The 22,869-nt window shown below is 39.0% G+C and overlaps 1 protein-coding gene across 1 annotated transcript in view; it reads right to left on the reverse strand.

Annotated features, from left to right (window-relative positions):
* Positions 1 to 22,869, reverse strand: part of LOC132708533 (trithorax group protein osa-like) — a gene marked incomplete at its 5' end in the record, with an annotated part of 34,935 nt that overhangs the window by 1,668 nt on the left and 10,398 nt on the right. The window contains 10 exon segments of the mRNA XM_060680881.1: positions 1,209 to 2,755; positions 3,926 to 4,387; positions 4,492 to 4,782; positions 6,953 to 7,319; positions 7,517 to 7,705; positions 8,294 to 8,338; positions 8,679 to 8,866; positions 10,114 to 10,807; positions 13,122 to 13,462; positions 14,402 to 14,531. Of these exon segments, the coding sequence (XP_060536864.1) occupies positions 1,209 to 2,755; positions 3,926 to 4,387; positions 4,492 to 4,782; positions 6,953 to 7,319; positions 7,517 to 7,705; positions 8,294 to 8,338; positions 8,679 to 8,866; positions 10,114 to 10,807; positions 13,122 to 13,462; positions 14,402 to 14,531 (4,254 nt within the window).

Below are 22,869 nucleotides of genomic sequence, written 5' to 3' on the forward strand. Positions count from 1 at the left end.
GAAATGATATATATAACGTGCTAGAAAACTGGACTCCAACTACTATAGTTCCATATGACTACTCCGAACATGATGAATATATATTTATGATTTGTCTATTTTCATATTATTCTTAACTACTATATAAGTGTTTTCTTTTCTTTCTAAAACCATGTGGAGAACTAGCAGTGCAATTTGTCCGAACGTTACGATATAACCTTTTGTGTTTAATGATCTGCTTAATTGCAAATTTACATTCTACTAATTTTCCGCTTTAAGAAATTATGTATAATAAGAAACCTGTGAAATCCAAAATAGAATTGTTGTTGCCTATAGTGATGGTGCTATTAAATAATGTTCATCACAGTTTATTTGTCGAATCTCCTATCCAAAGAAATTTAGTTACTTCTAACACATTCATTTATGGAATATATGTATTGGTTGCCATTTGTCCAGACGGTTACTATCTTCATTCCACATAATCCATTAAAATATGGTAAACATTCTGCCTTATGGACTATCTCAAATTCAAAACACTATATTATGTACTGCGGATGGGTGTGAGCAAACAATTTTAATTTTTTGAAGTTAATTACTATTCTAAATTAGGTCATAAAATAATTCACAATAAAAATTTACGACATCCTTTAAAAAAATTACTTGTAGACATTTTAAGAAAACAAGAAATTGATGCACCCAACATGCAGATAAGACGTGGAGCGTAACTAACAAAAAATGTAAAATACTTAGGTTATATAAACAAATTGGAAATTGGTGTAATTGCTAAATTATATAACAAAATGTAAGACTATATAAATCGAAAAAATAGGAAAATAAAATATAAAAAACTCTTAAAACAATGAATTTCTAAATCCAGGAGCTGGACAATCTTTTTGATTGAGGTTTAAATTTTAAGTTTTAGTTTTTGAAATAAAGTTTTTTTTAATGCTGAATTTGATTGTAACAATGCAAACATTTGTTTTATGCCTACCCCCCGTGTCTATAAAAACCATCTTGACTGTGACTCTATATACCCAAATTGCGTCGAAAAATTTACAAGTAAATTATGACATTTTGTCATTATATCAACTCGCAACAACCACTTCAAAAGACAGCCGTTTATTTCCTATTTTTTATGCATCTTTTGTCGCAATAAATATATTTTATTTATTAATAGATCTATCAACTAATTAACACCTTTATTGTTATGAAACTTGTTAAACCCTTACCTCGCGATCGTAATTCCTAGTCTTCTGGGTACGTGGAGGGTGTTCATGGTGGAGCAATAGCAGTTTACCGATGAGCGCCAGGAAGCTGTAATTCTTGGCAAACTCTACTTCGTTTCCAGGAATGAACGTCAAACTCCTAAGAATGTTTGATATACAAACACATCGCTTGCCGAGATTATCCTGACTCTCGGTAAGAAGAACCAAGCTGGCCTCGTCCCTTGAATAACACTCATCCTCATAATCGGAGAGGCGCCTGCGTTTCAATGAGCCGGCCGGATCGTGAACAGGCTCTTCCCTCGCCTTCTTCATTTCACTACTGCTACTGCACTCCCCGTTTACACTAACGTTCAGATCTACACTCGAGGCTAACTCTTCACAGTTCATCTCACTCACTACCTCAGTCTTTACTCTGTCCATCTTCGTAGGCGACTCTAATGTGAGCACATCGTCCTCTGGCGAGTCCTTTTTAATTCGAGATATCACATCACTTAATGTCTTTGTCCTATGTTTTTTGTCACTAAGTTTAGGAGGCGGCACCTCGTCGGTACACGGAGTCGACAGCTTCTCCACCGTCACCACCACCACATCCTCCTTTGACGAACCGGACACCTCCCGCTTGTCCTCCAACTTCATTTGGAATGGTATACGACCAAATTCTGCTTGAAAATTCGGGAGAATGCGTTCGGCATCTGTATGCCATGGATCTTCTGGTATTTCCGCGACTATAGTCGCGGCGTTCGTTTCACCGTGAAGATCCCAATCCCTCAAATTATCTTGCACAAAGATATCATCACTGCGGTCGACGAACTTGACTGGATCGCCTCTGCGCGACATCAACGTATAATTTGTGGTTTTGGATAGTACCAGAGTCTTGGCGTTTGGGTCGATAGGTTTCGCGACCCCTCCCAAGTCCACGTCGATCGTTTCCGGCTTATCCTCCTTGGGGTAAGCGTGGTCGAACATGTCCGACAAGTTCCTTTTGAAATGTTCCAGCAAAAGATCCAAAAGACTCGGCCACTGGCTCAGTCCAAAATATCCCACGGACGAGTCGTCAAACAGAAGAATGGTAAGCATATCCAGAGCGTATGTACTCTCCGTCAGCAAACCGGAACGTAAAGACATTATCAATCTCCAAGCATCCACCGGAGCTACGTCCGCTTTGCACATCCTCTTTCTCCTGTACAACACGGGGGTGACGTTTTCAACACTGTCCGGCGGGAACGTTATCTCTCGTTTCGGAAGTTGGTTATGTCCGTACGAATTGCTGACTTGCTGCTGCGGCCCTTTGCTGGCTCCGGCCGGTGGCATAATGGGCGGGAACGGCTTCCCGGGCCTGTGCACCGGCCTCATCGGCGAAGACTGACCTCCCTGACTTGCGATGGGCTGCCACTGCTGTTGACCGGGCTGTGTGCCTTGATAACCCTGGTTGTTGGGCCACGGTCCCCCACTTCTATTGCCTTGGTTCCACTGCTGCGGAGGAGCGCCCTGATTGCTCCCGGGGGCGCCGTATTGGGGAGCACGGTATTGATTATTGTTCGGCCAGCCACCTAGAGACCACATATACACTTACGCGTGTTAAGGAAGTATAATCACTATAAAATTCGCATTGGTTATATAAAGTGGTAAGTCCTACCGAAAATTTTGTTTTCAAAAATTGATATTGATTGATTTCTTTTAACCCACATGTTAATCTATGAATTTAAAAATGCTCTTCCAACTAATGTTAAAACACTGCTTTGAGGAAGTTTGGTATTGTATATACCTGCTTATGTTAATATTGTATATGTTCTTTTCATACAAATTTTAGGGATAGAATACAGAAGGTAGAATGTTTGTGTTTGATATGTGATCATGTTACAGAAATTTTTCATTCATATTTTCATATGCGGTAAGCAATAGGATGTATACCTAGTTACTTAGCATAACTAATATTTCAAAGCAGTGGTGCACACCAAGTGAACATCGGTATTAACGATAGATAAGCTTAAAAAATCGAGTTAACAAATCTTGTGTACTATAGATACCATTGGATGTCTTTTAACTTTCACAACTGTTGACACTGATGAATGAGCACACTGTTCCAAGTATCAAAAATCGATTTGCTCTGTTGGAACGGCTCACTGTTTGATTGAGCGGAAAAAAGTTACGATCGCTCAGGTTAAGTGGCTCGAAACCTTATTTAACATAAACATCAGTGTAAATACCTCAAATATCTGTAAGATTATTTATGTAATACATGAAAATTAATTCTAAGCAAATTACAAAGTTGGGGACTAATGCAATAAGATTTTTTAGCAACTTGGTTTATTTTTATTCTTCATTATAAGCAAAGAATATATTATCTACCTCAAAAGCCCCTCTTGACATTCTAACATAATTTCAGAAATTAAAGTTCCATAATAATTATTATTTCTTATTGCGGGGACTCTCATAGACCCCCAAAATTAACAGACTTGACTAGACTGTTAATAACTTCACCAATAATAATAATAATAATAATAATAATAATGGTTGTGATTTGATGTTATTGAGCATGTAATACTTTGTTGTAATAGTTTTATTTCTTATGCAATAAAGATATAATCACTAGAAATTAATTTGCAAGACACAAACAACTCTCTTTAATTCCAGTTACAGTGTTGTTGTCTAGCTTATGTGAGTGGTAAATTAAGATAACTGCGTCAGAGACTCCGCGTATCTGAGAAAAAAAAACGTACCATACATGGGTTGCCTCGGTTGCCCGTACGGAGGATACGGTTGATCTTTGGCGAAATCAGGATGCCTTCGCGGAGGTTGCGGCCCTGGAGGAGGCATATTCTTGTTCGAAGTCGATGGTACCGCAGCGTAACCGCTATTAGCGTTCTGAAATCATCGTTTTAACGTACGGGGTAGGGGTTTGAAGCAGTTTTAGGTTACCTGATCGGGTCTGTAATAATCCTGATGCGGATAAGAACCCGGCGGTGCGTTCGCTTGCGAAGATGGCGGCCCGCTACCGCCCTGGCTTCCCGCATAGGGCGGCCTGGGGCCGTACGCGCCCGCAGGATTGGCGTTATAGCGATTGTAAGGATCCTGACCGCCGCCAGAGGGCGCCGGTTGACCGCTGTTCGGCTGACCTGGCGCGGCGGCCGACGAATCACCTGAATATGGAGCATAGACCGGTCTTACAGCGGGCGGATAACCTGTTTATATCGTTAAGGTCTCAATAACATGCATAAAAACAAAATAAATATATAAATAAAACGATAAATGTGCAAACTTTAAGTCGAATTGCTAAGAACAATACCTTGGGTGTTGGAATAGGGGGAATACTGATCTGGTGGGGCGTTTTGGCCAGGCCCCGGACCGGGGTACTGATAGCCGGGCTGACCGGAATAATTCTGACCTGCGGGCGCTCTTGGGGGTGTTCCGGTCGGATAGGGCGGGTGAGGACCGCCCGGAAACGGTCCTCCTCGCGGAGATGGGCTCGGAGACACGTCATCGAACGGATTCGAAACGCTTACGTTATCCCCGGTCCCGCCTGCGGGACTAGGACCACCGGGAGCTGCACTGTTCAGATGATTGGCCCCGGTTGACCCTGCTGAAACCAAACAAATGGTTCTCTTACACGAGTCACACCTAATGCTTCAATAAGTTCACTATTACACATTGTCTCTCGTTTCGACAAGGATATATCTTAATAAGACCATGCGGATCTAATCTTTTGGAAAATGTTTACATCGAAATTGGCAGTGACAAAATGGAATTTAAAAATGTAATTGTCTTAACAACAACAAATTTGTCACAATGAAATTACAATTAGCATATTCCACCCTAAAATCGTTCCAGTCACACAGTCACTATCTTTCACGTTTCGATTTCCGTAGAATTGATTTTTGTAATTCTAGGCGTACACGAAAATTTCAGGATGCAGGTTTGAGATTTACATATTGGATAATCTAAACGAAGCATGGTGGTTAGACACAAGTTTCGCTTTTTTTTCTATAAAATAATAAAATACAAACAACCTGAATGTGTCACACATTTAAATTTCTTAAATAATTGCTTCACTTAATAAAAAAATTAAAATATTTATTTTTTCTTGGTCTCATCAAATTATTAATAAAATAAAACATTCGAAGATTAATAAACAAACCATGCTGTTCATTTTCATAATTTTCTTTTTTCGAAGCCTCGTCTCAGATAATAAAAATCCTGTAGTTCCAGTTGGGACGTTCCTAATCTACATCGTTAAAAAAACTTTTTTTATTTCTGAATGAGTCAGCATATCGGATTTGTGTCGCATTCAGAAAGTGCGTCTGAAAGACAAATAATTCTTAACCATGCCAAAACGTACGACGGAAAAGACCTTAGAAAAGACTTAGTTAAAGATGTCAGGGTTGAATAAGAAACCCAAGATATGTATGAATGAATGAATGAATGTAGAATAGACACTACTGTTCTTTGCCTTTCAAGGAGGTCGAAAAATGAAAAGTTTGTTCTTTGAACGTCGGGGATTAGGAACGTCGAATTATAACTACAGGGTGGTTACCATTTTTGAGGAGGCTGCTCGTATAATTCACACCTTACAGGTTATAGATTAATTATAACCAGTATTTGATACGTTTGCTGCAGTTTTAGAAGGCTGCACTTATGACCCAATATGGTTATAAAATACATTCACTGTTTTTCATTTGTTAAACTGGTTTTTCTTTGGGATTAGTGAACGTCTACGATTAGTATTAAAATTATCAGACTAACAAAAGGTTAAATCAATGAGAACAAGCTAAAATCATAAAATGGCGACAAATTACTTATTCTCGCAAATACCTTCGGGAAATTGGCAAATAATACAACTTAAAATAGGAATAAATTCGAACAGCGGCGATAAACAAGCGGCAACGCGTACAAAACATCAAAATTAACAACAATAACAAATTTAAAGGCTAAATATACTACCTAGTCACGTTTCGTAAAAACTAACGGGTCCGATATTTAATATTTGCACTTAGTTTACGAACAACCTACCTTCGTAATAATGGTAAACGTTGAAATTGTTTCCCCAATACATTTTAAATTGTCAAACGCACGAACCATGGTATCGAATAAGCGAAACGCGGTGGCATCCGATAAGTATCGAAAAACGACAACGCGCCCGATTGATGTTTTAAAAAAAAAATGTTTACCGTTGCAAAAACGTTTCGATCGCGAACGCGCGATTTACTACGCGGTGGCCCAAAGCGCGTTTTTTTTTTATTCGCCCGCACTACACGCGCAAATTAATTTCGTATTTCCAGTCGCATTAAGACGGGGATAAATTTTAACTTATTTGCCAACTGATAAAATTAATTGGAGGTAATAGTAGACGATAAGGACGATTCCGTGGCGCTCGGCTTCTACCGCTGTTCGCCCGACATTTGTTTATCTATTGGGGATTCAATTTGATAAAATTTGATAAACGTTGACGGTGTTTCGGTTCGTGATAATTTGGAAACAAATTCGATTCGATAATTACATAAAAATACGGATGTAATGTAGATGTCACCCTCCGTGCCATTGCGTCAAACCACACATGCAATTTGTAGCCGGATTTATTGCTGTTTTACATCAATAAAGGCTCACACATCAGAAGTGGGACCAGTGTGAAACAAGTGAACGACGACAAAACGAATGAAAATAATGTACAACGGGGTAGCTCATTTTTTCCATGTGGTATCGCAATAAATTACGTTTTGAAACGTAAAAAAGAAGAAGAAAATCGATCTCACCGCTGTGGGGAGACGGTGCGGACTGCGACGAAGGCCTGGGCGGTTGATATTCAGGATTATTCGAAGTCGAGTACCCGTTGTATCCGCCGTAGCCATCCATGGCGCCTCCGGCCCCGCCCGGAGGGAACGAGTCCTGCGAATTCGACGAGCCCGGCGATGGCACCGAACTGGCCTTGTTGCTCTTCTTTTTACTGCTGGCCTCCACTTTGTTGATGATCGGCTGCGGATCGATGCCGCCCCTGTCGAACTGACACTCGTAAGCCAGAAGATTTTTCGTGTAATGCTTCCTAAGGGTGTACGCGGCGCTTGACGACGCTCCGATTCCCAACATCCCGGCGATGTCCTTCCAAGTCTTGTTGTTAGTCACCTGGAGGCGGAAAGTGCCTTTTACGAACAGCCGGTCGAAACCGCCCAAAACATGGAGTCGAATATAAAAACGAGCAACATGCAAGCTTAATTGTTTTTTATATTATATAAAAATTCAAGACACAAAAATTTTGGTTTAATTTCATTCAAATTAACTCAATTCAATGATCCAAAGACGAACGTGACAGGGGTACAAACCTCCATGAAACCACCACGATCCTTAACATACATATACAAGCGAAACAAATCAAGGGGATTCTTGGAAATGGTGGGACACGTCGTGATAGGTGTCCTCCTATCATCCATGAAAGCCAAAAGCTTATCTAACCAAGCCCTACGTTCGGGGCTCTCGTCCATTTCGTATAACTTGCTGAGGCTGTCAGTTTTCTGTAAATACACCACACACATAATGTGACGGTAGACGACAAAGGGACGTTGTTCTCGGTTAGTAAAATCGCCAAGCGAATCCGTCTTCTCGTGTGTGAATCGATTTATCAAAAATCGGCGAGAAGATTATTCATCTGGCGTAACATTAACTGACCAACGTGAATGAAAAGCGTCAAATCTTATCAGCCGGTATACCGAACACCATTCACCGAGGATGAAAAGCGATAGGTCGTATTACTAGCGGCACTAAAAATGTTTCATACCCGTTTTATCGTTACGATAATGGAAATATAAATGCTTGCTTATATCGCCACTTGCCGTGACATGGACTGACTAGATAGCATTTATCAAAAAATAAACAGTGCATGCCTTTTTTAGTAGGTGAGCGTAAGCATTGCGTATCTATACGAAATTAACGAAAACTAAAGCCAAAAATGAACGTTAAATGGAATTTGCTAATTAACGAATTTACTGCGTGTTGGTCAGTTAACGTCAGTGACAAGCACCTAAATATGACGGCATGCTGTTTTCATACTGGACAAGCTCATTTTAGCACGAAATAAAAACAAAAAAAGATTTTATATCAACCTTTGAGCGATATGTATCCTGGGGAGGCACATGACTGTTAAACACCTGCAAATACCCCTAATTAGCTCAAAATTTCAATATAATCATCAAAATAATAAATAGAAAAACTGGAGAACAATACTGCGCGATATAACCGTCTTACCATCTTGTATTTTCAACGTGAAACGCGGCGCACGACGACACACGTGTATTACCCTCCTTTACTCGATCAAAGCCTAAACTCACCGGCAGGTTCGACTCGCTTTTGGTTACCTCTCCGCGACGTTGCCAAGTTAAAAAAAAAAAAAAAACACCGGCCGGTGAACTTAAGGCCCGAGTGTTGGCGCAGTAGACGCAACACGCGTTAAACGAATAACAACAACAACAATAATAATAATAATAATACCGGACTGGCGGGGGTGCGGGGCCAGCTCGGACTGCTCAAGTCGCCGTAATCCTCGTGCATGGAGTTCATACTGGCGGCACCGGGCGACGGTACCGTGTTCTGCGGGGTACTCGGGTGCCCGTAATGCACCATTTCGTGTTTCCTCGACGCTTTCGGTGTCTGGGGACAGCCGGGGTCCTCGCCCGACGCTGGGGAATTGTTTTTATTAGGACCTCGTCAAACGTAAATCGAGAGACGCGAGCGAAATGAATTATTTATTGAAATCAAAAGCATCGCCTCCGCCTCTATCGTTTAAAATATACACGTGGACGACGCCTCATGTTTGGGATGCAATACGCTTCGTGTTGAGTAGGTCAAGTTCCCGTATGAAAAAGTGTAATAAATTATTGGGCGTGTAAAATTTATTTTTTTTTGCGGATTACATCGAAACGCTCGTTTCCCGTTGCCAAATTTTATTTTCGTTTACATTTCAATAACGTCATTAAATCTTTTTTTTTTTATAAATACAAAAAAATTATGACGCGAGTCGAAAAGTTTCAATCAATAAATGATCGGTGATACAAATTAGTCGTTGTTACAACAAGGTCGCGCGTCGCGGCGCCTAAACGTCTGCCGACGCAACATTTGCGACAAATAAATTAGCTAATCGCGCGAGCATCATTAATTGTTCATTATTAACCGTATAGCCCGGTCGGGTTGCGTAATATCTGCGCCGAAAACGATTCGGAAAACGGCGAAATTGTTAACGAAACCGCAGATAATCCGGGCGAAAGAGGTCCAGTAATGAAAACGGTAAAAAGTAATTTAATCAAGATGCTATATATGCTCTATAACCTCGCGATTTCAAACCACAACTTTTGTTTTCTTTGAAGACTATGATAGTAAAAAGGGTATACTAAATTTATTGGCATTTTACTACAGTCATGACCACTAAAAACTCTGTTTGATTTCGATTACTCTATATCCTAATAATGCCAACGCTTATAAAAAATAACTTCAAGTGGATATGACTAAGCCCAGTGAAATAGGGTGCAAATCAAGTTTCAAATAGGGACCAGTGTTTAGTGGATGTGAGTATATTTAAAAAAATAAGTATGTTTCATCGAAATAAATATACTACCTTTCCTACCTTTACCTTTAAAAACAAAGTAACGGAATGGTACTAATGAGAAAACTATGCCACGAAATAGCGCCCTCTACTTGTTATGTGAAAAAATAGAATCGTATTCGCCATCTCATCTCAGTTTTCATATATCGATATTTCAAAAACTGCCTCAAGCTATAATCAACAATGTCAAGACCTAGCCTCAACTGTATCCCGCGAACGAGCGACATTTTTGCTAACGCACTTTAGCCGTTTTTTTTTTTGGAGCATTTATTACGAACCAACCAATCATCACAGTGTCGCCCCCTGGCGACGAGGTAGCGAACTTACCCGCTGACGCGTTGGATAACGTGGACTGCTGGGATCCCTCGTCGATGAGCGTTCCGTCCGGGCCGGTGGTGACCACCGACGTAACCGATCCGGCAGAGGCCGCTGCCGCTGTCACGTGGGTGCCCATCGAGCCCTGCGAGGTGGTGGTGATCCCGTTATCCAACATTTCGGGCACCATCTGTGTGTGCGAATTGGGCGTGGAACTGGGCGGCGGCATGGGACTGTCGTGGGGGTGGTTGTTAGGTAACAGGGGACTACTAGAAGGCGGTATATTCGGGGGCCCCATCGACGGAGGAGGTCCCATGCCGGAATGGTGGTGACCCGCGGGCGGGCCCATGTGGAAACTCTGAGGTGGCCCGGGACTGGGAGGAGCGGAACCAGGTCCCACACCCGCGAAGCCCATTTTGTGTTGGAGGTGATGTTTGAGGTAGTGAGGCGGTCGCATGTTGGGTCCGGGCGATTGACAACCGGGGCCCCCTTGCGAGGGGGGATTTTGGCCGTTGGAACCCCCGCTAGCGGTACCCTTTTGATTCTGCGAAGACACCGACGTCGGCCACGTCTGCTGGTAGGGGGGAAATTGGGAGTTTTGCATGTGGTTCGGTGGACCCGACCGGCCGGGAAATTGCTGAGGGGGCATGTTGTTCGATAACGGGGGTTGAGGGCCCGATGGACCGTAAGCCTGTCCCGGACCAAACTGAAACGACAACATTTCGATTAAATGAAAAAACAAAAAAAAGCACACATATATTTTTTTTTAATTTTAAGTGCTAAGGCTAATTATAAACATTTTATTAATTTTGGGTTATAGTGAAAAAATTCTTGCCGCAAAGGTTGGGGTGGGGGGGGGAGGTTGATGAAATGTATCTCTTTCTCGACATTTTTATTATGTTTCTGTATATTTACGCAATAAGCAAAACCTAATTGAAGCCTAATATTGGTTGATCCTAATAAAGAAAATCCGTACAATTATGAATGTGGCTTTCAGAAATTCCATGTCTTTTTATTTTCAAACTTAGATGACAGATCGGCGATTCCTATCCAAGTTTAATGTCCACCCAAAAGCAAAGAAAACAATATAGGGCATTGTTTCTGTTACATCCGCAAATCCATTCATTTTTTGAGTAAATAAATTTCCGTCTATTTCTTCTAGTTACACTAGCTTTTTCAAAGGTCATATCATGTAAGGAAAGTAGATTAAAAATCTATAAAGACCTTTTGGAGATTTCTGTGTAGTGTTTCCGAAGGACAAAGAAGAGTAAAAATAAGAAATAAAAATTTTGAACAGCTGACCTAGCATTGAGGCTGGTCGATTGACCACTTCTTAATTGACTAGTCAAATTCGATCAAAATGTTTTAAATAACATCTTCCAATTGTAGAGTGTTATCTATCATTATTTAATAAAAATAATATGTATTTTCTAATAAATTATTATGCCATTATGATGTTCAATTTAACCATAACCCTATTCAAGGAATATCCGAATACCATAGTTAGCTATCCGGGGAGTCCCAATAAAATATCGACTCCATTTAGTTTCCAGAACGACGCGACAGCACATAGCGTACAATATAAACATATAAATTTTTTTTAAATTATTTCGGTCAATTGACTGACACCAAAAAGTCTAACTGGTCAAGTCCACAACACTAATCCTACCTATATATTATTTACTCGTAGCAAAAAAATTGGACCGGTTGGTTGATGATTTTATAAAAACCCGTCTCGTTTTAAAAATCGTCCCCTTTCTGAATACGCGCGACGTTCGACACGAAAGGTAGGTCAGTGGAACGGGAACAATAAAACGCCATAAATTAGATTTTATTGCAACCGCAATTTCGTTACTCTGACACTTGTCAGTCCGACTACTGCTTCATTTACAGTCACCGGAATTCCTAATGGCGTCGTTATCGATTTTTTTTTCCAAATTTCGTTCGATTGTTGTTCTGTCTCGGTGCGTTGTCGTTTAAATGGAGTCGTCCCGTCTGATCATTGACAAAATGCAGAGAAACCTGCAGCCGACATAAACAAACCAGTAGTGAATGGCGAACAGGTCGCCTTTTCACCCCGACTATGGGTTTTACATTAAACCTGTAATACTCGAAACGGACCGTACCCTATTTATAACCCCAAGGCGAAACAGGAGGTTGGCCATAGACATTTTTAGGTTTGGCATGATCATTTGGCCTTTAAAAGCATTAGTTAAATGCCCAGAATTTTTTCCCATGATTTTGTGAACCAAAATGATAAGCAACGTTTCTCTTCTTATTTCACTCATATCTTTCTTAAAATAGTTAACGTTTTTTTTTTTTTTTAATCATAAATAAGAAGTACTTGTCTAATGGGTCGATGAGTGTGATCTTTCTTTATTCAATCAATATCTAGATATTGATACCGTAAGAGGAGTAAAATGTAGTAAATATATTGGAATAATATTTAATAAGAAAAACACAACGGGGCTCAAAGAAGCGCATATATAGTAGCCTAGTCGCAAATATGAGACATTGAAAAGAGGGCAGCTAACGGGGTTTGGACATGAAACGCGAATGAATGCTGACAGATGGCCCAGAAATGCGCCAGAATCGACGGCACTGGAAAGAAGATAAAGGGTACGACCAAGTGAAGATGTGGTTTTCGATAGGAAACCATGGAAATTGGAGACGGAAAGACGGCAATAGCTGTAGAAACCTGTTATATTATATATGTTATTTTAAATTTCAAAAGGCACTTTCTTGGCAACGTCACGATGTTGGTTGTTCTTTTAATCATTTTAAAGAAACGGTTAGATAACATCCAACCGTTTATTAAACAATTTCGATCTCGACCGCTACCGGCATATTTTCCACCTTTCCTTAACGGCCGGTTTTAATTAATACCAATTATCCGACTTGGAATTACGTTTTCCGATTTGTGTCATTTTTCTCCGTTAAGGGGCGCAGGGGGGGGGGGGGGGGAAGGGAAAGTCTAAGCGTCGACATCGCGTCGTAAATTTAATACGAAGGGAACTTACATTTCCCGACGGTCTGGGTGGATAACCTCCCCCCGCCTGCGGGTACTGTCCCGGCTGATGTTGGTAGAGAGGCATCTGTTGTCCCGTCGCGGGGGGCCCACCCGCCCCCGGAACCATGACTTTATAGGCGGAGGCAGCGTGGGGGGAGGCGGACGTCGGATGGGGAGATTGGGAGCCGGGCTGGCCGTAGCCGCCCGCCGTCGGCATCGGCGAATGACTCATGCGCGTCGGAATGCCGCTACCGCCGTTGCCGCCTCCCCCGCCTCCGCCGCCGCCGCCGCCGCCGCCGCCGCCGTCCGACTGACCGCTGGACGGTCGTGGAGGCATAGGAATGTTTTGGCCTGAAATCAAATCGACGGAAAAACGTTTTACTCGACATCAAATCAGAACATCAGTTAGCAATAACACATGATTTACTTCTAACATGAAGTTTTCCAACAAATTTTTTATAGTTGTCAATTGGATCCATCGATAAAGCGCCAGCAATTTCCATAAATTTTTTCTAACCGAATGATTTTAATTTAACTGTCTTTAGTTTATGTTTAAATAGCATATTTTATATAATCTGGTTGTTTAAATTTATACCTAAACGTCGAATAAAATTGAACATGTAATATGTTTCTTCATAGATGCCGTTTTACTACTTAATACAACAATTTTTATGCCACAATTAATGTAAAACAATATTTTATTAAAGTTAACTCTGCAATTTTTGGTTAGTTGGGCAAAATTTGCAATCACGTTCATTTAATGACCGTCCTAAACATTTGTAATGTCTTAAATATCAGAATTCCGTGTTTTTACATTAATTTTATTTGTCAAATAAAAAACGAATATTTTTGATATTAACTGAATTGAAATAATTGCTATTTCCACCATTGACGAATTAAAATGTTGCAATTTAAATTAGGATCAAATACTTTAATTTTTTGTAAGTTTTGCTGAAATCATTAGATTGTCAACATTAAATCGGGATATTCAGCTGAAGCACCAAAGTATTGTTTACATTGGAATATCAGATCTAAGGCAAAAAAAGAGGAGTTCTAGTTGTAGTATAGTAACATCACAAATAAAATAAATGTTTGTTGATAATTTTAATTCGTCCCTAAGAACAATAAGAAACTTGGAATTCTGACGATTATACTCGTATTAAACTCACGAATTAAAATGTTTGGTGAATATGATTGTTGAAAATGTCAATTCTTTGTTTTTTGTAATTTCAATCGGTCCAATTTACACTGTGACATTTTTTTATTATAATTGTCAAATTCTATACGTACCGACGGCGGGCGACATGGACCTGGAGCCGGTGGAGCCGGTAGGCGATGGCGTCGGCCGCATACCCTGAGAATTGGGAGTACCAGGTGCGGGACCCCCCGAACTATCGTTGCTGTTGCCGCCGCTAAGATCCTGCAATGGAAATGGGGTGTTTTAAAAGTCCCCCCCGTTGCCAGTAAGCAGTATCAAGAAAACTTAAAAAATGCCGATCGAAACTGAAAAAAACTCGAGTCAGAGTCGGGTTTGAACGGTCCCGCAGGAGTATGCTTAAAATCGAATAAAAACGAAATTAGATAGATCGTTTATGACGTCGCGGTCCGGGAACCACTGGATGGCAGCCTCCGAATACAGATTCAATAAAACCAGACTGCAATAAACCTTTACATCGCAACTTTTACGACGCCAGAGATCATTCACGTCGTACCTTAAACTTTATGTTATAAACTGTTACGTATCGTCGGATAATTTGTATTCCGCACGTCTCTCGCAATTTATACCGCCCTCGAGAGCTTAAGCAAACGCCAATTTTGAAAATTAAGGGCCACGTCAACACAAAATACCCGCATCTTCACCATTACGTACATTTTACAGCAAGTTTCATGAACCTACTAACCAGAAGGAAAAGAATTTTCTTGAACTGAGGTGGCTTTTACTTGATGAAAATCCATTTATCAAAATAAATATTTGAGAGGAGTTACATGAAGGATATACCGTTGGTAAAACACGTCAGGATAAAAATTTAAGCAGAATGAAGCAAGCTTTCATTGGAATAAAATCACCCGCGAGATAAGGTAAAAAATAACTTAAGTAAAAGTAACTTCTCACGCTGACAGCAAAAATGGTTTTGTTGGACTTGTAATTTATTAGCATTTGAAGCAAAGCAGACTGGGGCCTGCCTATCATGAAGACATTGCTGATGTTGCTGTCTACTTCCAGCTGCATTGTAATTGTAGATTATTTAAATGATAATATTTATTACAGTATAAATTTTTATTGACTTGATCTTAGAGTTATTAATATCATAATTATCTGAATATCTATACAATTATAATCATGTATAATAATTATTGTATTCATTATTATAATAAACCAACGATTCGAGGTGTTAAGTTTAAAAGCGTGAATCTTTCGTATTTGTCTGTTTGTCAGGTATAGACAAAAACCACAGTACCGGATGACACAAGACATTCTACAGCTTTTAACATGTTCATTTCAACTTTTATTAGGGTAAGGAGGGCATACGAGGTGTGTTCAAAAAGTGTCGCGAATTTTGGGTTTTTTCAAAAATTATTTATTTATTCATGAATATCTATTTTGTCCCCTTCAAAGTAGTCCCGATGAGATATTATACACTTGTGCCAACGGGTTTTCCAATCTTCGAAGCACTTCAAAAAATCATTCTTTTTTTATCTTCTTCAGCTCCTCCTTCGATGCCGTCTTTATCTCGTCAAGAGAAGCGTAACGTCGTCCTTTCATGGGCCTCTTCAGTTTAGGGAACAAGAAAAGTCACAGGGGGTCAGATCTGGGGAATACGGTGGCTGCGGTATCATTAGTGTGTTGTTTTTGGCCAAAAAGTCGCGCACAAGCAACGATGTGTGAGCAGGGGCGTTATCGTGGTGCAAAAGCCAATTTTTGTTCTTCCACAAATCCGGGCGTTTCTGGCGGATTGCTTCGCGCAAATTGCGCATAACTTGCAGGTAATATTCCTTATTGACCGTTCTTCCCTGTGGCAAGAACTCATGATGCACCACGCCCCTGCAATCGAAGAAAACTCTCAGCAAAACTTTCACATTCGACCGAACTTATCGCGCTTTTTTCGGTCTTGGTTCGTGCGGCAGCTTCCATTGAGATGATTGAGCTTTGGTTTCCACGTCATAACCATAAACCCACGATTCGTCACCAGTTATGACCCTCTGGAGCAAATTTGGGCCGTCGCGTTCATGCGATGCTGTTTTTGGTCACAATTGAGCAATTTTGGTACGAATTTCGCGGCGACCCGTCTCATGCCCAAATCATTGATAAAAATCGAATGGCACGAGCCAATCGATATGTTTAGGTCCTCAGCAACTTCTCTAACGGTGATTCGACGATTGGCCAATACCATTTTCTCCACTTCGTTAATTTTTTCGTCTGTTGTTGAAGTGCTCGGGCGTCCGGCACGCTCTTTGTCGTTCACATCTTCTCGGCCTTCTGAGAACATTTTGTACCACCGATAAACGTTGCTTCGGTCCAAGGTAGCCTCTCCGTATGCCACAGTCGACATTCGGAATGCATCCGCGCACTTAATTTCGTTTTTCACACAAAATTTGATACAGGTTCTTTGATCCATTTTTTTGAATAGGCAAAAATCGAAGACGATCCAAAACACGTGCAAGCAAAACAGCTGTCAACAATTAAATGAACATTCAAAATGGCCGAGCTTGTCGGCATAAATGAGAGACATGAGTACCAACATGACGCCACAAAAAATTCGAAATTCGAATATACGTAACCCGCGAAAATTCAAAATTCGCGATACTTTTTGAACACACCTCGTATAACCAAAAGTGATGTCAACCTTAATAATTTTAAATAGAAATCCCGAAATAGAATATGCCATATTTGAACGTTCCGTTCCAACATGACCGTCAAATTTTTCAATACAAAAATACACTGGATTTAGGGGAAGTTAAGCGATCATTGAGCGATTTAGGTCGAATTACTTTTCTAACTCTCCTACAATATGATGTCCACGGACTTGTAATAATTGTAAATGTAATAATTTCTAAACGGAATAGCTATAGAAACATATAAGCTTAAGCCTTATAATATATTTAAATTCAACTTTTGTTTTCATTGTAGAGATAAGAAATTTACTGCTCATTTTCCCGATTTTGTTGAATGGCCTGTGACATATAAATAAATAAATAGCCTTTTAGCCATTAAAATTTGCTTAGTAACAAATTCATGGCTGGCTAAGACTTAGCAAAGAACTGCCAATTCACGGTGAATATCGTAACAAATTATATTATAAAATCAAATCAACATATTTAAAGCCGTGAAGAAAGGTATGGGGGAAACTACATCTTGTTTCACTCGGTACGTACAAAGTTCGCATTTTATTTAAATTCGCCAACTTTCGGTAGCAGCTGTCGACGTTTGAAAGAGAAACGAGAACAGCTGATTTTCATCTCCGTTCTATTATTGCAGACGCTTGGTGAATCGCAGGAACCGTGGAAATAAAATATCTCGCTCACCATCCTCGCTTAAAATATAGCCCAACGGATTTCGATCGATAAATCTGCACTTCGCTAAGTTTTGGACAGTCCACTTCGAGGAGAGAGCCGCCTAGAATTCTAACGTGCATTTTTTTTTGCAATGTTTTAGAATTTTTAAATTTACCTAAAAATGTTTATAATAGATGTATTTTCCCTCCACAAATTCATTTGAGAAAAGGTAGTGGTTCCAATAAACCAGTACGACAGCCGAAAAGGGTGATGCAAAAAATAGAAATAGAATAGAAGTCAGGTTTCCGAGAAAAATTTCAAAAAAAAAAAAAGAGAAAAATACTAAATTAAATTTGTGGTTTATATGGCCGAATCCTGATGATATTGCTGAACTGGATGACAAATAGAATTGTTAAATTTAAAAAAAAGACTACAACAAAGGCTGAGGAAACGGAAGAAGAAAAATGAGACGATGACACTAATAAAAATGTAATTAATATGATGACAAAATATAGCAAGCTGTTGCTATCTACAAGGATGACTTCTTAGCACGACATAAAATTAAGAAAAAAAAACAGAAAAGATAAAAAATACCAAATGAAATCCGCCGAGTCCTGATGATATTGCTAAAAGTGAATGAAGGAGCCATAGAACTTACGGAATTTAAAAATCAAAATAAATAAGAACTAAAAGTTCAGATTTTCACGAAATTATCTATTTTGACATGACAATTGTTCCGACAACACCGTGTTTTTATCAAATGTGAATTTAAAAATTTATATATACAGTGTGTCCCACTCAAGAACTGTACACCCTTGTGCAAACTTTGTTTATGGGACTATTGAGCAAAAGATAGAGCGGATTAAAAAAAAAAATGCAACAAATTCATATTTAAGAAAACTTAGAACCCAACAATACCAATTTTTATAATATTTCAATACAGGCTATTTGAAATATCGTTTACGCCCCGCTTAAAAATTTGTAAAATCTTTGATTACTTGGATGGATCTCTCAAAAACGCTCTAAAACCGTATGTTTCTTTTTACATCAACCTAAAGTCATGGTAGGGAATTCAGAATAAAATGTCAACAAATTCTTATCCAGGGCTACATAAAACCTAACTATAGTAATTTTCATGAAGTTCGAATACAGGTTGCTCGAAATATCACGGGCGGCTCGACGTAGAATGTTTGTTTACGGCTCAATTTTGATAACTCTTTTTTGCTGGATAGATCTAAAGAGAAATGAAGCAGTCTTTTCGTATAGCATCGGCTAACTGACACGGTTTTTTGAAGCGGAAAATCGAGAAGTGCTATTAGAGATTTTTTTCAAATTGAAAATGACAACAGATTCGTGTTGAGGACTGCCTAAAAGTAACTAGACCAATGACCAAAGTTTTTTGATGTTTTAAAAAAATAAATGTTTTAAACCTTGTAAATAACGATTATTTTGTGTGTGATTTTAAGATCTTACAAATTTTAATTATACAAAATTCCAAAATAATGATAAAAAAGACTTTTTAAGAGACATTAATTTTTTTAGTATCATCTTAAAACAACAGCATTAATAAATCTTAGTATTCGAAAGACATAATGTAAACAAAATTAAAATATGAATTAGGGAGTGAATTTGACTGTCGAATGTTCACTTATCTATTTATCTCTAATCATATTTAACTTTAAGAAAATCGTAACTGTCTTTCAGTGAAAAAAAATCAAAATCGAACCATAAACAAAGACTTTACAAGGGCGTACGGTTCTTAAGTGTATATTGTGAGAGTGACGACAAAACTGCATACGTTGGTTTTGATAGTGATGTGAGCTGAAGAAAAGGGCGCAGAAAAATACAATGAAAACGATGAGACATAAAAATATCAGCATTATTAAACAAACATAGCAGGCAGTACCTTATGAAGAAGATTTTTTGGCAAGATATAAAATTACAATCAAAAAGCGCTAAAGGGAAAATACCAAATGCAATCTGCAGAGTCCTGCTGATATTTAATATGTGTTTTTAGAATGTTTAGTGGACAGAGAAGGTTGCCGTGACCAACTGAACAGATTGCACGGAAGCGGCTCGATAAAAATGTAACACTTAGGAAACAAATAAAATTTATTACCACCTCTGAAAAAGGATATGATGACCGTGACACAGTTTAGGGCATCTTTAAGAATGCGACGAACCTGTTTTGGAATCAATTATAATGGGCCGCTCGTGACCCATTATACAAAGGCACGAACACAACAACGAATTTTTATACAATTGCAGTTTGTAATGACACGTCCCATTCATCGCCGACAAGTGGTAAAGCTGTCAGGTACATAAATAAGGTTCGTAGCAGAATCGGAGGTCGTTGCACTTGTGTTCGTTCCTTTTTACCAAGCGGAATTTGCTTTTTGCCAATAGTTACAAATATTAATCGATTACTTGACACAACCAACGAGCTCTTACCTTTACGCAAATTCGACGTGTCAGTTATAATGGATGTCGACTAGTGCGAATGTGTTTAGCGACACGAAGTTTAGCCGAATAGCATTTGGGAAGTTTGACAATTGTTTATATACGCTTTGTGGAATATTAATAATAAAAAGGAACATCATTTTTTTTAATTACCTGAATACGATCATTAATATCAGACATTAACGTGAAAATCGCAATAAAACGAATATACGCCCTCTTTCCCTAGCTTGTGTTCAACATACTTTCAGTAATTTTGCGTATTGGAAAAAAATTTTATATACTCATAATTTTATATTTTTAATTTGAACTATAAACAGTTAATAATATGTGGAGGCCGCAATAAAATTGATCCATTCGACTGTGATGACTTTTTTTTTATAATCGGAAACCAATTTTTAGTAGCATTTGGGGTTTTAAAAAGAAAATAAAATGGCATTTACGGCGTCGTCCGGAATTTAATCAAAATGTTTATTGAGATCCGTCTATTAAATCTATTAAATGCGGCCTATAAAAATCACTTTTCAACAGGATGGGACTAAAAAGTCTGCCCCCGTTGCGATGGTCACATCCGCTTTAAACGGATCAATACGCAAACTGTTCACAGGAAAACAGCCGATTGAATACGTTTATACCCCTGGTAAAGAAACTTGTTTTACGTAGTCATATATATTTTAAGAAGAAACAGGAATAGATGGGTCACACCTATATCCCGTTCGAATGATAGCCTTAACAACCAAAGAACTGAGGAGATAGACCCGAAGGATCACACACAGTGAAAATCGAGCCATGAGACTTAATTTGCAAAATATCTACTCGTAGCTACAGGTACTTTAAATCAGTGCACATTAGAGAAAAAAGGATTTCCCAATTCGTGGCCCTTTATTACCTTCGTAAAGAAACTTTTTTTAGTGTATTCCATATATTTTAAGTAGGAACAGGAACAGCACAGTTTCATTCGACTCAAGATAGTCACACCTACTTTCTGGTAGAACGATAATCTTAATGAACAAATAATCGAGCCATCAGACTTGAAAATTTGCAAAACATCTACTCGTAGCTGTAACTACTGAAACACTGTAAAATTCGTGCACTTCAGAGAAAATGACCTAATTCTAATTCGATAACCGTTAGTAAATAATCTTATTTTAAGTAGCCCCGTTAGAAACACGAGTAACTCTCAAAATTCTCCCCTGCTTCGTATAATGAAAGCTAAAAACCTTCACTGCTTAGACCTGGACTTGCGCACAATCTCACATGATGATCATTTTATTGCTTACTTTCCTATTTTTTCTACGCTGGACTCAATTCATAGATTTATTTTTTTCCTTTTCTTTTTGTATTGTTGTCAAGCTTTGCATAAAATAATAATAATAAACGACTTTTTTTTAGGATAATAGGATAACAAACATACAATACAGAGACCAATTAATTGTACCGTTGATTGATGATGACGTCCTATAACAAATCCCTAACTTAAAATTATGTAATTCTATTGTAATTCTTGTGAGTTTAACCTGTTTGTGGCCCAAAGAGTAAATAAATTAACAAATGTAGGAACAGGGAAAACTATTTTCTTACTAGCGCAGTTCCATCCGACTGAAGATGGGCACGACAGCCTTAAAAACCAAAGAATCGACGCCCAAAAAACTAACCAAAAAATATGTGACCAAATGCAGTGATGATCAAACCATGAGACTTGAAGATTTAAAAAACATTTACACCGGAGCCCAGTCTGATGAACAATAGCTCCCAGCGGAGTAAACCCCTGCACACCGTAAATCTTAATGTGATGTTACTCCACGACACCGGCTCGTCCTTTGGAGGGAACGTTTGCTCTCTTGTCAAGAAATAATTCGGTATGTGTCTGACCCGAACCTGCCTCAATTTGGGCACGCAATATCGTTTACGCTAGACCACTTGGTCGAGGAGTATAAAACGAGGCGAAGGACGTATTTACTAATACTTAAATAGTATCGTATGACACGTTTAAATATCAAATTGTCAGATGCGTAATGTCACTGACCTTGATCCCCGGGATTATTTCCATGTGATTTGCGTGTCGTTTCAGGGTCAAAAGCAACTCGTTTCGGGACGGAATCTTACAAATTAGGTTAAAACGCTGGCAACTATTTTGGGCATCTTCCGAGTTTTGTAAACATACCGAAAGACCTTGACCCGGAAACAATTCTACAAAGCGACTTACCTATCTATTTATAGACTTTGAAAAGTCTAAACATCGCTGCCGGTAAACAAGTGTATAGTAAATAGTTTGAGCGAAGACAATCTAAACAATTTTAGTCTTCCTAGGAAATATCGAGTTTCCATTCAACATTTTGCACGGGGATCGGGATTCTGTTCCGGCAAACGGAGTAAATAATCGTGTGCCAAGGTCGTTTGTAACGAAACAAAATCCGTCCGAAAATAGCGGACGAAAACGCGACCATTGATAAAGTGCGCAAATTTACATTTAAAAATTATAACACGTGTACGTGCGCACCTACTTCACGATATTATATTTAGATTGGCAAGATGACATCTAAGTAATTGACTTTTGATAACACATTATGCATTCTAAAATTAGTTGCCGGCGGTTTTTAATATTTGTTTGTTTTGGCGTTAGATCGTTAACCCGTTAACCACTTTCGAAACACTAGTTGACGTTGAGGGCCAATTTCTCTCCGCAGCTTAGTCTCTGATACGAGGCCCTTAATCCATCTTACAGAAACTTATTCCATGTATCATATCTTAAATAAAGGCTCACCGCAACGACACAAAATAAATAAAAATAAATGTCATTTGTATCT

Source organism: Cylas formicarius, unplaced genomic scaffold (assembly GCF_029955315.1).
Source record: "Cylas formicarius isolate icCylForm1 unplaced genomic scaffold, icCylForm1.1 PGA_scaffold_12__32_contigs__length_19106922, whole genome shotgun sequence".
In the NCBI taxonomy this organism is placed as follows: Eukaryota; Metazoa; Arthropoda; class Insecta; order Coleoptera; family Brentidae; genus Cylas; species Cylas formicarius.